This window comes from Gymnoscopelus braueri, assembly GCF_963280865.1.
Source record: "Gymnoscopelus braueri genome assembly, chromosome: 8".
Classification (NCBI taxonomy): Eukaryota; Metazoa; Chordata; class Actinopteri; order Myctophiformes; family Myctophidae; genus Gymnoscopelus; species Gymnoscopelus braueri.
In genome coordinates this window covers 30,637,748-30,654,693 of record NC_137609.1, presented here as the reverse complement: position 1 = coordinate 30,654,693, position 16,946 = coordinate 30,637,748, and the positions used below count along the sequence as shown (strand labels likewise).

General features: G+C 43.2%; 2 protein-coding genes across 2 annotated transcripts in view; both read left to right on the top strand.

The window, feature by feature from the left end:
- The window catches only part of fstl4 (follistatin-like 4), a gene marked incomplete at both ends in the record, with an annotated part of 288,121 nt that overhangs the window by 37,688 nt on the left and 233,487 nt on the right, over window positions 1-16,946 (top strand). The gene's annotated exons all lie outside the window — the stretch shown is intronic.
- aacs (acetoacetyl-CoA synthetase) lies at window positions 411-2,401 on the top strand (the record flags this gene model as incomplete). Its single annotated transcript, XM_080435199.1, has 1 exon — window positions 411-2,401. Exon 1 carries the CDS (start codon window positions 413-415, stop codon window positions 2,399-2,401), a length of 1,989 nt encoding a protein of 662 aa, XP_080291325.1. The 5' UTR covers window positions 411-412.

Here is a 16,946-nt window from a genome sequence, read left to right as displayed (position 1 = left end):
GCGGCTGTTTGATGTTTGGGTGGCTCCAGTGTTTTCCTATATTAAAATTGTCTTAGGGAGGACATGCGGTTGGACTACGCCAACACACTCATGTCACCATGCCTCAGCCATAACCATATACTAAGGAGTTCCCAAAGCAGCTAAGCCCAAATATGGAGTGCGTTGTCAATGTGTCATCATGGTATCAGGCACAAACAAATCACTCATGTCCATATATGGCCACCAAAGGAGCCATGCCCATTATTGGCTTATATACCAATGATATCAGGGATCTTGATTTATGGCCATAAAAAAGGACTGACAGATACAAAGGTCTCAATATAACGTAGTAACACAGTACTAGTAGTGCAACGTAGACGTGAATGCTGTGTAAAAACCTCTAGTTGTCGACAAGAGCGACACCATCATTGACATGGAGGACAAGGTGCTGTGGTACCCAGACTCTAAGAAGAACACACAGATGGACAAGTTCAGGACCCAAGTGAACAGGGACTACGGGCTTGATATGGCAAGCTACAATGACCTGTACCAGTGGTCGGTGGAGAGTTACCCGGAGTTCTGGGCTGAGGTGTGGCGGTTCTGCGGTGTAGTCAGCTCCACCACGTACAAAGAGGTGGTGGATGCGACCAAGCGGATCTCAGAGGTTCCTGAGTGGTTTAAAGGGGCCCGATTAAACTATGCGGAAAACCTGCTGAAACACGCAGACCAGGACAAAGTGGCCCTGTACGCAGCCACAGAGGCCAATGAAGAGATACAGAAGGTGACATATGGAGAGCTGAGGAGAGACGTGGCGTTGTTCGCTGCTGCCATGCGGAAGATGGGCGTCCAGACAGGAGACAGGGTTGTAGGCTACCTCCCTAATGTGATCCATGCTGTGGAGGCCATGTTGGCTGCAGCCAGCATCGGAGCCATCTGGAGCTCCACCTCTGTTGACTTTGGAGTCAATGGCGTGTTGGACAGGTTTTCTCAGATCCAGCCCAAGTTGATCTTCTCCGTGCCGGCGGCGATTTATAACGGCAAAACACACGACCACATGGAGAAGCTGACCAGCGTTGTCAAAGGACTTCCTGACCTCAAGAAGGTGGTGATCATTCCCTACGCTCGTTCTAAACAGGACATAGACCTCTCCAAGATTCCCAACAGTGTATATTTAGAAGACTTCTTGGCGTCGGGTCGTGGTGACGGGGACCAGTATCCTCAGCTGGAGTTTGAGCAGCTCCCGTTCAGCCATCCCCTTTTCATCATGTACTCCTCTGGTACCACAGGAGCCCCCAAATGTATGGTCCACTCTGCCGGGGGAACACTCATCCAACACTTGAAAGAACACATCTTGCATGGCAACATGAACAGCAGTGATGTCATCATCTATTACACCACGACTGGGTGGATGATGTGGAACTGGTTGGTGTCAGCGCTAGCGGTGGGAGCGTCTGTGGTACTGTATGACGGTTCGCCCCTCGTCCCCACGCCTAACGTCCTATGGAGCCTCACCGATCAACTGGGAATCACAATATTTGGTACAGGAGCCAAGTGGCTGGCTGTTCTGGAAGAGAGAAACCTCAAACCTAGGGAGACACACAACCTGCAGTCTCTTCATACCATCCTGTCCACGGGGTCTCCTCTCAAACCTCAGAGCTATGAGTACGTCTACAGCTGCATCAAGAGCAACATACTGCTGGGCTCCATCTCAGGTGGGACAGACATCGTGTCCTGTTTTGTGGGGCAGAACCCAACAGTGCCAGTATACCGGGGTGAAATCCAAACCAGAAATCTAGGCATGGCTGTAGAGGCATGGAGCTCAGAAGGTAAACCGGTATGGGGAGAGAGCGGGGAGCTGGTGTGTTTGAAGCCAATCCCCTGTCAACCCACACACTTCTGGAACGACGAAAACGGTGTCAAGTACCACAAAGCCTACTTCACTAAATACCCTGGTGTGTGGGCCCACGGAGACTACTGCAAGATCAACCCCAAGACGGGAGGCCTCGTTATGCTGGGTCGAAGCGACGGCACGTTGAACCCTAACGGCGTCCGTTTCGGCAGCTCGGAAATGTACAACATCGTGGAGGCGTTTGAGGGCGTGTCCGACAGCCTGTGCGTTCCCCAGTACAACTCTGACGGGGAGGAGCGCGTCATTCTGTTCCTGAAGATGGCTCCCGGCCAGGTGTTCCGTCCGGAGCTGGTCCAGAGCATCAGAGTGGCCATCAGGAAGACCCTGTCGGCCCGCCACGTCCCCGCCCTGCTGCTGGAGACCAGAGACATTCCTTACACCATCAGTGGGAAGAAGGTGGAAGTGGCTGTGAAGCAGATCATTGCGGGGCGCGAGGTGACGCAGAGAGGAGCATTGTCCAATCCAGACTCCCTGGACCTCTACAAGAACATTCCAGAGCTGCAGAACTACTAGTGTATACAAGGACCTGGAAACGCCACAGAATCACAAAACTGCAAAAAGGAGGACACTGTCAAAGCCAACACGGGACAAGGATTCGAGTTTTGAATTCTAGTAAACTTTGTTGCTACAGGAAGAGACATTCGGAGAGACTGCACCTTGAGCTTTGTACAGGGGGGGGTGTTTTAACCTAATACCTCAGTGTATTGATATTGTGACCATATAAATTTAGTTTTAAAATGTTTCTTTTTACAATTATGAAAGTATTTAAAAAGTGATTCAATGTGTAAAATAAGTAATAATAATAATAAAATAAGTGATAAAAAAATAAAAAAAAGACGGCTGAAATCGCAGTTGCAGGTAGGGTTTAATCAGATTATTTATTGGACCTTATGGATCTCATGGAATTAAGGAGTTAAGAATCCCTCTATATAGAGCATCTAAGTGAAAGGGTCATGACTTTGTTAGTTATTTTACATTTTTAAAAAGGACCATCATTTGCAAACCTTGCGATACCAATAATCATTCTGTTAGAATACCGTACACAGTTAATTTAACTGACAGTCTCTTTCTCAGAGTTAAATACAAATTTTACAGTGTGGGGCTGGGTCTTCAACAGGGGGTCCTCAGAGTTACTACAGGGGGGCCGCCAAATCTTTTGTGATGTACTGTAGGAACTGTAGGAACCTTTTTTTTTACACCACCACTTGAACCCAACCCTATCCCTATTCTGAGGGGAACATTAGCCGAAAATAGCAGATCTACAAGCTCACAAAGCCTTGCGCTGTGAGGTGTTGTGAGCTTGTACTTGACTATTTTCTGCAAAGTGGTTTGGTGTAGAGAAAAAAAACCCCAAAAAAAACAAGTACAGTTCCAAGGCCAAATTTAGGGTTTAAGTGGTTAAATGTTTGAAATAAACAAAAACCACATTGATAGTCAATAAAGCTATCTCTGAAATCTATGACATTTATATACAATATGTAGTGGGGGTCCCTGCTTCATCTCTCTCTCAGCTAAGGGGTCCTTGGCCTGAAAAACGTTGAAGACCACTGGTGTAGCGGAAAATTTGTTGTCACATACAGTAGTGTATATCTCAGTTGGGAAGGAAAAAAAGTCTTTGACACGAGGATAAAAGTCTCACCCTGGGATCACAGGGCCTGCAGGGGGCTGAGGAGCTCAGGGCCAAGGCAAGCCACAGTGAATGTGAAAAGTGTGCCAGTGTTTAGCCTCTGTGTAAGCCAGCCCTGCTGGGCTCCAGCGTGTGCTGAAAATGAGTCCAACGGCCACATAACTGAATGCAAAGAAGGCTTTAACATCGTATTTGTATTTCCGACATCCTCTCCCTAAATATGACAAGCAATTACCGTTGTCCGCGGTTTTTGGCAGCCAGAATGAGAGAGGGGGCCCCCTGCCAGGAATCTGGTCTCTTTTGAGGAGTTTGCGCTTTTCCAATTCAATAGGCAATTTGTGTGCCTCCAAAGCCCCTTTATCCACATCCGCCGCTTTTGTGGCGGCGACAAGATGCTGCATGAAAAGTGTGCCTCTGACAGACACTGTGATCTGAACAAAACGACGCTGCACGCATATTATCCCGTGAAATTGTCTCCAAAAATAGCCCGCGCCGACTTCAGAGTCTGGTGATCACTGTCATGGAAAGCACATCAGAGTTTTATTTTTAACATTTGATCGCAATGATGCCTTCAGCCCGCTGAGATACAGTACATGGAGCTTAATGAGAGCCCTATCAATGATTTGGAATATAAAACAAACAACAAATGACACCCCGCAGATTGTTGGGGGCGGGGTTGATTGTTGCCTGCCTGAAAATATGTGCCACTTTCTTTTGTAACGAAATCGTTGAATAATTTATTTATTCAAGCTATACTGTAAAATGGAAAAGGAATGGGGTTCAGCTGCTAGTCGCCATTAAGGCTGGCAAAACAGCAGGTGCAGCTACAATAATAGCAATTATAATGCTGTATTTTTGTCCTTTGAGACCCAGTGGAGGTTTACCCAGAGGAGCTGGGCGGACGGGAACTTCGTGCATGAAGAATCTCTGTGAGCTTCTGATGGAACGGGATATAGATCATGCGTCAAACTATAATCTGTAGCATGTTGTCAACGTCAGAAGGTTAATCCATTAAGACCGGGAACGTCATTTTTAGATTTATTTGGCTATTTTTTTTTAAATCGTGGAAAAGTTGTGCAAATCTTGAATCTTGAATATATATATATATATATATATATATGTTTTAAAGCGAACATTTTTAACTCCGATCTGTGCTTCTGGGGGGGTCCCTGGAACAACATATTTTGAGATGGGGGTCCGCAGCCAAATACATATTATTTTGGGGGGTAACATACTGTTAGGATTTAGAAAAGATTTTTAGATATGTATTTGGCCAAGATTTGCCCAAATTTTCAAGAAAAAAAAAAAAAAATAGCAGATCTACAAGCTCATAGCGCAGCACTCGTTGCCGCGCTATATGAGCTCATATATCTGCTATTTTTGATTTTTGAGTAGCAAAAAAATCTTAAAATGATATATGCGTTCCCGGATTGAATGGGTTAATTATCATTTCATATTTTGCATTTATAATGGCTCATACAGTATATAGTGTGATCGTGTCTGCCTGTGATCATGTAGACTAGAGTATGCTTCCAGCCTGATATATGCATGCACACTTCAGGCTATAATCAACTCTTTGACTGAAGGAATCAAGATCTTGATCCAGGTTTGCCCCTTTGCATGGGAATGAGTTGAATTGGACACAGCACTTCTTAAGTCTTAATCAGTGATGGACAGTAAAGAAGTACATCTACTTGAGTACTGTACTTAAGTAAATCTTTTGAGTATCTGGGTATTTTTTTAATTTCTTATTCTTATGACTTTTACTCCACTACATTTCAAAGACAAATATTGTACTTTTGACTCTGCTATATTTAAAAAATTGTGAAAATGGCAGACTATAACAAAGCTCACAACGAAGCAACAAAGCTGACAACACGTCGCCATGCAACGCGTTGTGAGCTTTGTTAAGTAGACAGATGGGTGGGCCGCCAATGCTTTGGGGATTGTTTAAGTAGGCCCTGATCCAGAAATGGTTAGGAAGCACTGTGGCAGAATCTACGAGGAGAGACAGATGGTAGAAGATTAGTTAGTGTCATAAGAGTCAGGTCGTGAGAGGCAGAGATAGTATTGAAACACGTCCAAATTCCCACCGGCCCTCCTTGACTCTCTCTCTCTCGCTCACGCTCTCTCTTCAATAATGTTCTCTTCTCGCTGTCTATTCTTGAGTTCCCTTGGATCTCATCTAGCAATATGTCGTTGTTTCATCTCGCATTCAGCTTTGAGATTAACTCTAAGCATCGGGAGGGGGTTATCACTTCCCTTCCGGAGTGTTCATTTGCACTTAAAACACATGGGTTGGATGATGCTCGACTCCTCCGCCTCGACTGCGGTCCCGCCACAGACAACTTCAACTGCCACTCCAACTTCACAGTCACATAACACGCTTACAGGTGTAAACTAATGGGCGTTTTTTTATTACATTTCCAAGCTCCAGTTTTGCAGTGTCAAAAAAGATACACAGGCATACAGAAAGAAACAAAGTCCAATAACCAGAATACACAATGTCAGGAAGGTCCATGGTCAAAATAGAAATGAGGCTAATATTCTTCTTGTGCAAGTAGAATACCTCAAAATGTGTACCTAAGAACAGTACAATTCAGTTCTTTCCACCACTGAATGTAAGTGTGCAGACAATGTCAGACAAAGAGGTGCATGACAAAGAGAGCTGGGTTATTTCAGGAGAAATCTCTCCTCCCGTGTTACTGATAACAGACCAGAGCAGAGAAACATTTGTCGTGCAACTTGACCCTCTATTTGTTATCTTGTTATCCGTGCCAGGGACAATGTCATTTCTACCTTAAAATCCGTAAAATATGTCCTTCTTTTGTATACTTTTGGATTGGACGAGGTGCATTTTGTGCCACTTATCAACACAGAGTAATATACTGTTATGAAATATGAATAATACAATATTAATCACAATATATATTTCTAAATTTAAGTGCAGGGATGGGTGAAACGTGAGAGGCCATGTGTGGAATCTGTTTTGGTTGTATTTATCCCTTTCAGTAGGGTCAGGTAAAAACACGCGTTCAATATTTATAAAACCCACAGGCACCTAACAACTTTCACTTGAAACATTTAGACAAATAGCGGATCGACAAAATCACAACACGACGCATTGCAACCCGTTGTGAGCTTGTAGATCGGCAATTTTTGCAACCTTTATTTGACACTGTAGTAGTATGACAAAGTATAGGGCATTAATTTACGAAGAAACATAAAAAGTTGAAATATGGATGAGATACAAGGTTTCTGCTCTACAGCAACAATATTACATTATGTTGTAGGGGCAACAGTAAGGCAGCACATCATAAATCAACATGAGTCAGACAACACTTTACTTCAGCATGTGAGCATGTTTAATCTACACAAAAAAACTACATTACATGATATGAATGTGCATGATAAATCAAAGTGTCAGGGTCAACCCCAAAATGCCTTTGTGGGCCAGCGTATGCGTTATTATCTAGTGCGTGTCAAAGTGGGGTCTGTCCGGGGGTTCCAGGGGGTACCCAGCTAAATGATTTATAGTTAGGAACCAAATGGACCCTTACAGGTTTGAAGTCAGTCGGTCCCATATTATGTGCATGACCATACATTATGGGCACAGCAGTCGGATCGGCGGTTCTGGACAACCGAATCTCCATAATAAATGCCTATGTATATGGATATCGTTAGGATCTGTGGTTCTGGACAACCGTCAATCCGAACAACTCGGCGCCGGGCACTCCCCCGGGTCATAGGCAAACGCACGCACCAAGTTTGAAGTCGGTCGGACGGTTCTCGAGATGCGTGAACTACGGACGGACAGATGGACACTCGGACAGAGATTTTGCACATATATAGTAGGATGTACAGGGTCCATGGCTTGCATAACAAACTGGGGGTCCTTGAAATGAAAAGGGTTGAGAATGACCGCTTCAAAGATTCACAGTGCAATCTTATAGTCCACTGCACTCCTTAATAGTAACTGGGGACTCTCCCCATTCCTTCCACTTAACAGGAGTGGGACCCATATTGAAATGCATCAGGAAGCTAATGATAACAGGCCAGCAACGGCAACCCTGCCCACCCCACAATTACTTGCATTATAATAGCTTCCTGCAGCTAATAACAATCGCTCACTTCTTGATACTCCTCTCTCTCTCTAGTCATATTCTGAAGATGTATTTCATATTCAAACACAAATGGAGCAATTTGTGCAAATATCATGCGTAATGGTTGGGCAGACTCCCAGGTGTTGTGACCATGCAGCAGGACTGGCCCTGAAGGGAGCGGCTTTTCAACCCTGAACGCATCAGCAACCGAACGGACGGTGGCCCACGGAAATGGAGCAGGGAATGAATTAGGGGTGTCATTGGTTAAGGACATCAGCAGAGAGAGAGAGAGAGAGAGGCTTGGCTGTATTGGAAAATAATGCACACAGTTTTTAGTACCAGTAGCAGTACCATAATGTAATAATACTTTGTTAAAAGTAAAAGTCCTGCCTTAAAATTTTTACTTTTGCAAATGTAAAAATATACTCACTGTACCAAAGAAGATCTACAAGCTCACAGCGCCTCACATCGCGGCACGTTGTGAGCTTGTAGATCTTGGAATCGCCGAAGTATGAAATAGGGTTTGAGTGGTTAATGCATATCATTTGTATTAATAATCTAGATCTGCAAAGTAACTAATTAAAGATGTCAAATAATTCTAGTGGAGTAAAAAGTACAATAGTTGCCTCTGAGATGTACTGTAGTGGGGAGTCAAAGGATCAAAAAATGGAACCACTCAAGTACCTCAAAATTGTACTTAAGTACAGTAGTAAATGTACTTTCCTTCCACCGCTGCATTCTAAGCAGGAGCTCTGGTGTGTAATCAGATGGAGCTGGCTGTGGGTAAACGTGGTTAGCTTGACATGGCGGAATGAGCTCTCTCTCGCTGAGATACGTGATAATTCAGCTGTCAGTCGCGGGCGACATGATTACAGCAATTCTCTCAGACACTCTAAAGAGGTTATTGAACGGAGAAATTAAATGCAACCATGCTTACGGGTAGTTGATGCTAATTAGAGAGGATTTGATTTGATTGTGACTTGACTTTTCAGAATATTGTATATGCACCAGCATCCTGTCATTATTGCAGTATTATAGGTTTGGTGACATGTATCAGAACTCATTTGCAATCAGAGAACTCATTCCATGTTTTGTTTGTCATTTGATTAATTATGTCTTATGGATTATAAACAAACTGAAAAGGATTATAAACAAACTATAACCCTTGAATGTGCTTTTTTTGTAATCAGGTTTTCTCACACATCAGAACACTGTAAACGGCATCTTAATAGTTAACATAGCGCCAGGTATGTTACCGATCAGAAAATGTTTACTCAATTATGTAATTAATTCTCTCTGGCACTCAAAAGCACATTTTCAAGGTGGGGCACCCTAATCAGCCTAAAACAAACAAACAAACAAACATGTAGAACATCTATTTATTTACATGTGTGGACTTGCTATGACCAGCACCTCCCCACTTTGGATGTGTGCACTTGGATGTGTGTCTTATATTGAAATAATTCTACCCGATGGTGGTGAACATTCCTTTACTTGCAACTAAGCGCACGTACACAACCTCTACGTTGTTGTTGCCATCTCTTTAGCATATGTGTGTGTAGTGTACTGTATGTTATGCTAAGTGTGTGTGTGCGAGCGCTTGCATGCGCACTAGTACACAGTATGCTGTTACAGTAATATCCTACTACCCACCTAATTGCAGTATTGCCCTACTACACACCTAATTGGCTGTTATGCACTCTCGGCCCTATAACCCATACCAATTGGTTAGAGACTAAGCTTAATTTATGCAGAAAATAGCCGATCTACAGTACGCATGTGACATTGTGACACCGTCATATAATGACGTATAAATCAGGCGTTACTGTCCATTTGGAACAGGTGCAAATCAGTGTGTTTCCTGGAGGCATAGAGTTACAGTACAGTAGCCATCAGACACCTGTCTGCTAACCAGAAGGCCACGGCTCTCATCGGCTGGTATGGCAGGAGGAACACCTCATTACTCAAGGCCCGGTTATTCAGAGCGGGTTTTCCACAACTCTGACCTTAATAGCAATTTACCAGCCTGACCCTGATGACAACATATGCATTCATAATGACGACGGGTGGGGTGTGGGCATGGATATGGAAAATCTCTCCTCTCCTCTCCTCTCCTCTCCTCTCCTCTCCTCTCCTCTCCTCTCCTCTCCTCTCCTCTCCTCTCCTCTCCTCTCCTCTCTGTCTGTGTGGAATGCATAATGCCTCTGCTATCTGTCTGATATGCTCTCTCTCTCTCTCTCTCTCTCTCTCTCTCTCTCTCTCTCTCTCTCTCTCTCTCTCTCTATATCTCTATTTCTCCCTCCTCCCTCTGTCTGGTATCTCCCCCCCTGCTTTTCCCCCCCCACTCTCCCAGAATTCTAACCTACTTGTTTGTGTCTCTCTGTCTGTCTGGCGATACACAGTTAAAAAAAATCCGTAGCGTTAATTGAACTCTGAGAGTGTGAAAATGGACCCAGATGGACCCTTGAGGTCCATTATTGTTATGCACGTACTTAACTTTCACAATGTTTCTCACCTCCTTCCTCCGCACTCTTGCTTTCTCATTTTCTCTTTACACACCCACTTACTCACACACACACACACACACACACACACACACACACACACACACACACACACACACACACACACACACACACACACACACACACACACACACACACACACACACACACACACACACCTACCTTTTTCACTCTCTCCCGGTGCGACTCCATGCTCATATAAATAAATGCATGTGTAATTTCCTATTGGATCAGGTCTACAGAGGGGGCTGGTCTACAGCATGCACTGTTTAGACTTGGAGACAATAAAGCAGATTTAGTGTGACATTAAATATTAATATTGCGTCCGTGAATATTTTAACACTGGGTTTTAGCTCGGTTGCACTCCTCTCCTCTCTGTCTGTCTGGGTGGAATGCATAATTAGTTGTCCACGGTTTGCATCTGTCTGTCTGTCTGTGTCTGTCTGTCTGTATACTGTTTAACTCTGGGTGTCTGTGTGTGTGTGTGTGTATGTGCACACATAAATCTGTTTGTCTGTGCGTGCGTGTGTGCGTGCGTGCGCGTGCGCGTGGTACATGCGCGGGGAGAGATGGGGGAGGTGAGATGATTAAAAATACATACGACTCTCCTAAGTCGTCCCCTGAGGTGTGCAAAGCTGTATCAAGTATGATGTTAACGGCTGCCACCGTGGAATGAGAGAGAGAGCGAGGTGGGGGTGGACTTTAGCGGAAAACTGTGGCCACGCACCTACTCTTACATATTTTATTATCTCGTACTTCTGCTGTTCTGCTTTTGTCCTGAATGTGCAAGCGGCCGTTTGATTTGTTCTCAGCGTTAAGACACCGCCATGGGCCTGGAACGGGAATGAGCGGAAATTAAACTCTCTCATTCTCTCCTGGGCGCCGCCGTAGCCTGGCAATAAATACAGCAAGGCTTGCCTGCAAACGTTGGCCCAAGCCTTTAATATTCACTTTGTTATCGCATGCTGTAGAAAACATTAGTGTTGTTCTGAGGCGCCCCGGTCGGTGTGGATGGATGATGTTGTGCAAACTGTGCAAATGCTGACCATTTCTTGAAACAGAAACAATGTCGGAAGATAAACTACAAACAAAACGTGAAAGAATGAAGAAACACGTGTGGTTAATGATGCAGTTGCAGGAGTCTCTATAGTGTGAACCTTTCCGTTTGAATTGATAGCTCTTCAAATGAGGTTTCAATAGATTTAGTCACACAACTACACGTATCCTAATGTTTTAATGTGGTTTTCAATCTTCATTTAGTAAGGGAAAGCTGGATGAGCATGCATGATTGTATTTTTATTTATTTAGGTAACCACTTACAGGAGCACTTAACCCATTTTCAACGCTTATTATAAGATAGCACAATTTCTCATTTCTGGCTGAAGGGCACCTTGACATTAGCTCCGTAAGGTGAGGTGAATATTCCTCAATTATGTATTCATCTACTGACCAGACAGACAGAGCCCTCCACTCACAACATCTCCTACTGTATGCCTACGTACAGTGCTACAGGGAGAACATCTGTTTGTAGGCCAACCCAGATGTTACTTCCGCTATGGGTTCCCACTCCCCCCCAGAATATCAATGGCATTTTAGCATTTAGTTTGGGATAAATCACCTCTGTAGCAAACAAATCAACACTCTTCATATGAATTTTTAACCACACGGAAAATATTCATGGTTGTGATATAAACGGCCATAATTTGTCGCAGAACATAATGTCAGTGTAGCAGCTTAGTGGATTTAAGTATATATTGCAATATGGTTTAGTAACTGCTTTAAGAAGGTAGGTGTGAAAATGGAGGAGAGTTATATTGATGATAACGTTGAACACTCGGCAGACAGTATTGCAGATAAAAATGGTACCATATATTTAAATTGAAATAAAGAAAACTATCCAAGGCTCGATCCATCAGCCTTTTAAACCTTTCCTTCCCAATCCTCTTTATTGAGGCAGTCAATAGTCAAGAGTCACAACCCAAAGTCAAGGCGTAGTGTGTGTGTGTGTGTGTGTGTGTGTGTGTGTGTGTGTGTGTGTGTGTGTGTGTGTGTGTGTGTGTGTGTGTGTGTGTGTGTGTGTGTGTGTGTGTGTGTGTGTGTGTGTGTGTGTGTGTGTGTGTGTGTGTGTGTGTGTGTGAGATATGGGGGAATGGGGTGAACTGTGTGTAGCTGCTACTGCAGTTTGGCCTACCCACGCTGGTAAAGAGCTGGGATTCAGAGTAGTGTAGAGGATTCGAAACACACTCTTAGTGGGTTGTGGTTAGCTCTCCATCATCATGCTCATCTCATCATAACCATATTTTTTTTCTCAAAGATCTTTTATCCCACGATTTTGTAACCCATTTTTTCACCCAGTGCCAATTGTCTAAGTAATCCTGGACGCTGCACTCCCTCTGCCAGCCTAGGGAGAGCCTAGAGCCGAGCTCATGCCTCCTTCAATGCATGAGAGCTAGCAAGCCGCTTCTTATCACCTGACAGGGGGGAGGTTCCCTGGTTAGACGTAGCACGTGGAAGGAACACGTTATTCCAACCAGTTCCTTTCGCCTCCATCGGGCGCCCCGGCTGACCAGGGGGAGGCAGTATAGAGACCAGGATTACTGCATGTTTTTGTGAGGGAACCTACCCTAGGAGACACGGGGAGAACAAAATCATAACCATCTTCACACATGGCATGGAAAAACCTGGCCTGTGCACAGTGCACACAACGGCATACAGTGCGACACAGTGTGAGCTTGTAGATCTGCTAATTTAGCTATTCGTCATACAATGAAATATATCGGTGGCTTAAGTGGTCAACTGCGACTTAGTGCCCTCCGAGAGGCCATTTTGTGGTACAGCACAGAGGATATAGACAAACATAAAATGAACTGCGCTTGCTTGATTTGGATGTTTGTGGCCCGGAAGTCTGTCTTGTATATTTGAAAACTAAATAAATTCACGTGAGGAACTATGTCACAAATGTACAGTATACACCAGTGGTGGAAAAAGTACTCAAATGTTTTACTTAAGTAAAAGTATCAATCCTGCAATGTAGAAGTACTCTGTTACAAGTAAAAGTCCGGAATTCAAAATTTACTTGAGTAAAAGTACAAAAGTATTGGTATCAAAATGTACTTAAAGTACCAAAAGTAAAAGTACTGAAATGTTTGAAAATAGCCTATGTATAAAATAGGGCTAAGTGGTTTATGTGTGTTTTATGATATAATAATTTATATCTGCAAAGTAACTAGTAACTCAAGCTTTCAATAATTGTAGTGGAGTAAAAGTACAATATTTGCCTCTGAGATGTATTGGAGTAAAAGTATAGACAATTGGAAATACTCCAGTAAAGTAAAAGTACCTCAAATTTGTACTTAAGTACAGTACTTGAGTAAATGTACTTAGTCACTTTACACCACGTAATAATGTTGGTTCCGTTCATGCGTCTTCGACAGTCCACAGTGAGAGCCCCTATTTACGAAGGAATACGGTAATGACTGACTGGGGACCGAGGCCTACCCTCTCAAAACAGTGTGACAGAGAGTTAAATGACCCAATAATGAACCCTCTCTCCCTCTCTCTCTCTCCCCCCGCCCGGAGAGAACGAGCGTTAAAGTCATTTTGACCTCCATTAAATAAGAGCGACGAAATGCATTTGAGGCACTTTATTAGCATGAGTCCGAATTGATATCAAGGCACTAATGTTGCCCAAGCCCCCCCCCCGGTCCCCTCACACACACACACACACACACACACACACACACACACACACACACACACACACACACACACACACACGCAAATAGACTCGATGAAGAGATGAGGCTAATCACGGCCTGCTGGGCTCCGCCATCTTTCACCCCGCCCCCCATTCATTTGCCACATTAGGCAAAATGCTGGAAAGTAATTATATTCATCAATCATTAATATCATATCTCAGTGTTATTTGGTCAGGCGGATGGAGAAATGTGACGTCCTATTATATTGCATGTCAGCGGACAGATTGCACATAACTCACACACGTAATCTTTCAATAAAGTTATAAATACTTTAACCCATCGAGACCGGGAACGCATCTGTGTCACTTTAAGATGTCTTTGGGCTATTCAAAAATAGCAGATCTACAAGCTCATAGCGCGGCTGAGTGCCGCGCTATGAGCTTGTAGATCTGCTATTTAAAAAAAAAAAAACGTTAAAATGTGTGTACATCTTTGAATATAATTTTTTAAAGCGAACATTTGTAACTCAAGTCTTTACTTCTGGGGGATTCTACAAATGTCTTCTAAATCCTTTTTAAATGTATTTGGCCGTGGACCCCCATCTCAAAATATTTAGTTCAAGGGACCCCCAGAAGTTGTAAAAATGTTCGCTTTAAAAAATATATATTCAAAGATTTGCACAAATCTTCACTATTTTTCAAAAAATAGCAGATATACAAGTTCAAGTTCACTCGGTGCCGCGCTATGAACTTGTATATCTGCTATTTTTAAATAGCCAGATAAATCTTAAAATGACACACAGATGCGTTCCCACTTACCGGTCTTAAAGGGTTAAATATTTGCCTAGAGGAAGAAAGGCTGCGATGTTGTAAAGCTGTGAGGGAGATAATGGAACAACGTTTTTCATCTTCCATTATTTGCATTTAAGAAAAAATAGGAAATCATTTTAGTCATGCAAAACCGACCATGTTTTTCATGTCAAGGACCCCCAAATTGATACCACACGGACCCCCATCAGAATAGACTTGTGCCAGGGAACCCTCGAAGAGAACATTTGTGTAAAAATATTTTCTAAATTATTTTAAAAAAAAATCCAAACTTTTCCACAAAAAACGCAGATCTACAAGCTCACAAGGCGTCTTGTGAACTTGTAGATCAGCTATTTTCAAACAGCCGATGTACGTTATATAGGGTTAAAGTGGTTAAACTGATGTTATATTAACTAATATTGCTAGGGACCCTCTGGAACTCTGGGGGGCCCCCCAGGGGGGCCCAGGAACCCACTTTGAGAACCACTGGATTAAGGAGAAAATGTCTGCAATCAGATCTTTGCTGCCCTGAATACTTTGTATTCACAAGCCTGTTTGTCCAACACCACTTTTTCAAAGAATCACTAATCACAGTGAAAGTGTTACCTTGTGTTGGTTAGTTAATTATTAAAAGAGTTAATGTCTCTGTTGTGGTTCTCAATTCTGTGGAATACCAATGAAGAAACACATTAAGGGCGCGGTCACACAAAAGTTTAATTCACCGAAGTTTAATTCTACCTATGAGGGCGGATTCTTTTCAATGCTCTGTTCCCATTGGCATTGGGAAACCCGCCCTCATTGGTAGAATTAAACTTCGGTGTGATTGCGCCCTAAGCCGAATTTATGCTTAGGCTAAAGCATGCCACTCGACTAAAACTATGCAACAAGTTTTTTTTCCGTAAAAAATACAGAATTTCTGTTTTGGTAGCATCTTCTGGAGATAGTTGCACGGAGCGGTATAGTTGATATTTTGTGTTAAGTTAAGAAACACCTATAGGTTCAGATATGACAAGTGTTGGGCGGTAGGACAATATTAGGAAAACTTGCGATGTGCAAAAACATTGTTGAATATTACGATGTCGTGATAAGTAAACAAAATTCTCAAGTATACAGTTCCTGCTAACATACAACCCAGAGAATGAATAGCCTATTGTATGGACACACTGGGTCCACCATTGGTCTATTCTTGGTAAGCAATTTAATAATCTAACCCAGGGCTCAATCATTTTCCTTTCAAGGACCCCCAGTTTACTAGGCATTAGACCATGAACCCCCATAACTCTGAGAGTGTACACAATGTTCCATTTGTTCACTCTCAGAGTTATCAATCATTTAGCTGGGGACCCCCTTGAACCCCCTGAACGACCACAGTCAAGCACTTGCACATTTTCCAATCTTATATACAAACAAAATAATCCATCAGAAACAAATTCACAAAGCAAATTGTGTGAGGCTTGCTTTTTTTCTCCTTTTCTTTTTTTAAACAATTATTTATTGATGTTTGTGCATAGAGATATGTGCAGTACATAACGGGTAAACAGGGTGAACAAACTAAACAAACGACAAGGTCTTAAAACCTTTTTGTTCTCTACTGCCTGCTACTAAGAAATATTTTCAGTTTACAAACATTGAATTGCCCTTGTGTAGGAAGTGAGCTGTACAAATACATTAGCCTTGCCTTACGAGACCCCAAGAGATACACAAGCTTCTGTGTAAAAACTTGTTGCACTGCCGACCAACTGCCCACCATATGTGTCTGAGTCATAGTGTTGGGGTCTGTGTCAGAGTATCCATTGTACCCATCTGTCTGTGTGTATCCCTTTTGTGCCCATATATGGAGATGTCTGTTTCTGTCTGTCTACCTGTGTCCCGGCCGGCCGGCCGGCCGGCCGGCCCTCCCATTAGCCAATTTTAATATAGGATAAATAAGGGCATGACAAACTAAATGTATCAATATTGATAATAAAAGATAAATGATAAATAAAAGGAGCGCCTGGGGGAAAAAAAATCACTGTTCAACTTAAGTGACACATGCTTCTTTTCAGAGTTTCTCGAAAACATCAAATTTATTTTGAGGGAACGCGTAGGGCGGAAAAAAGCTGCTCCTCAGGTGAAGGTAAGGTTATCATGTTCCATGGCAGCCTCGAACACAGAGATAAGAAAACGGAGACAAGCCTGCCGCTTGCACCACCTCTACACATCTACTCCTTCTCCGAGGTGTATTGATCTCTATTGGACCAGGACCACACCACACACTGGCCTCACTCAGAGGTTAACCTCCCTCCAAACGCACCTT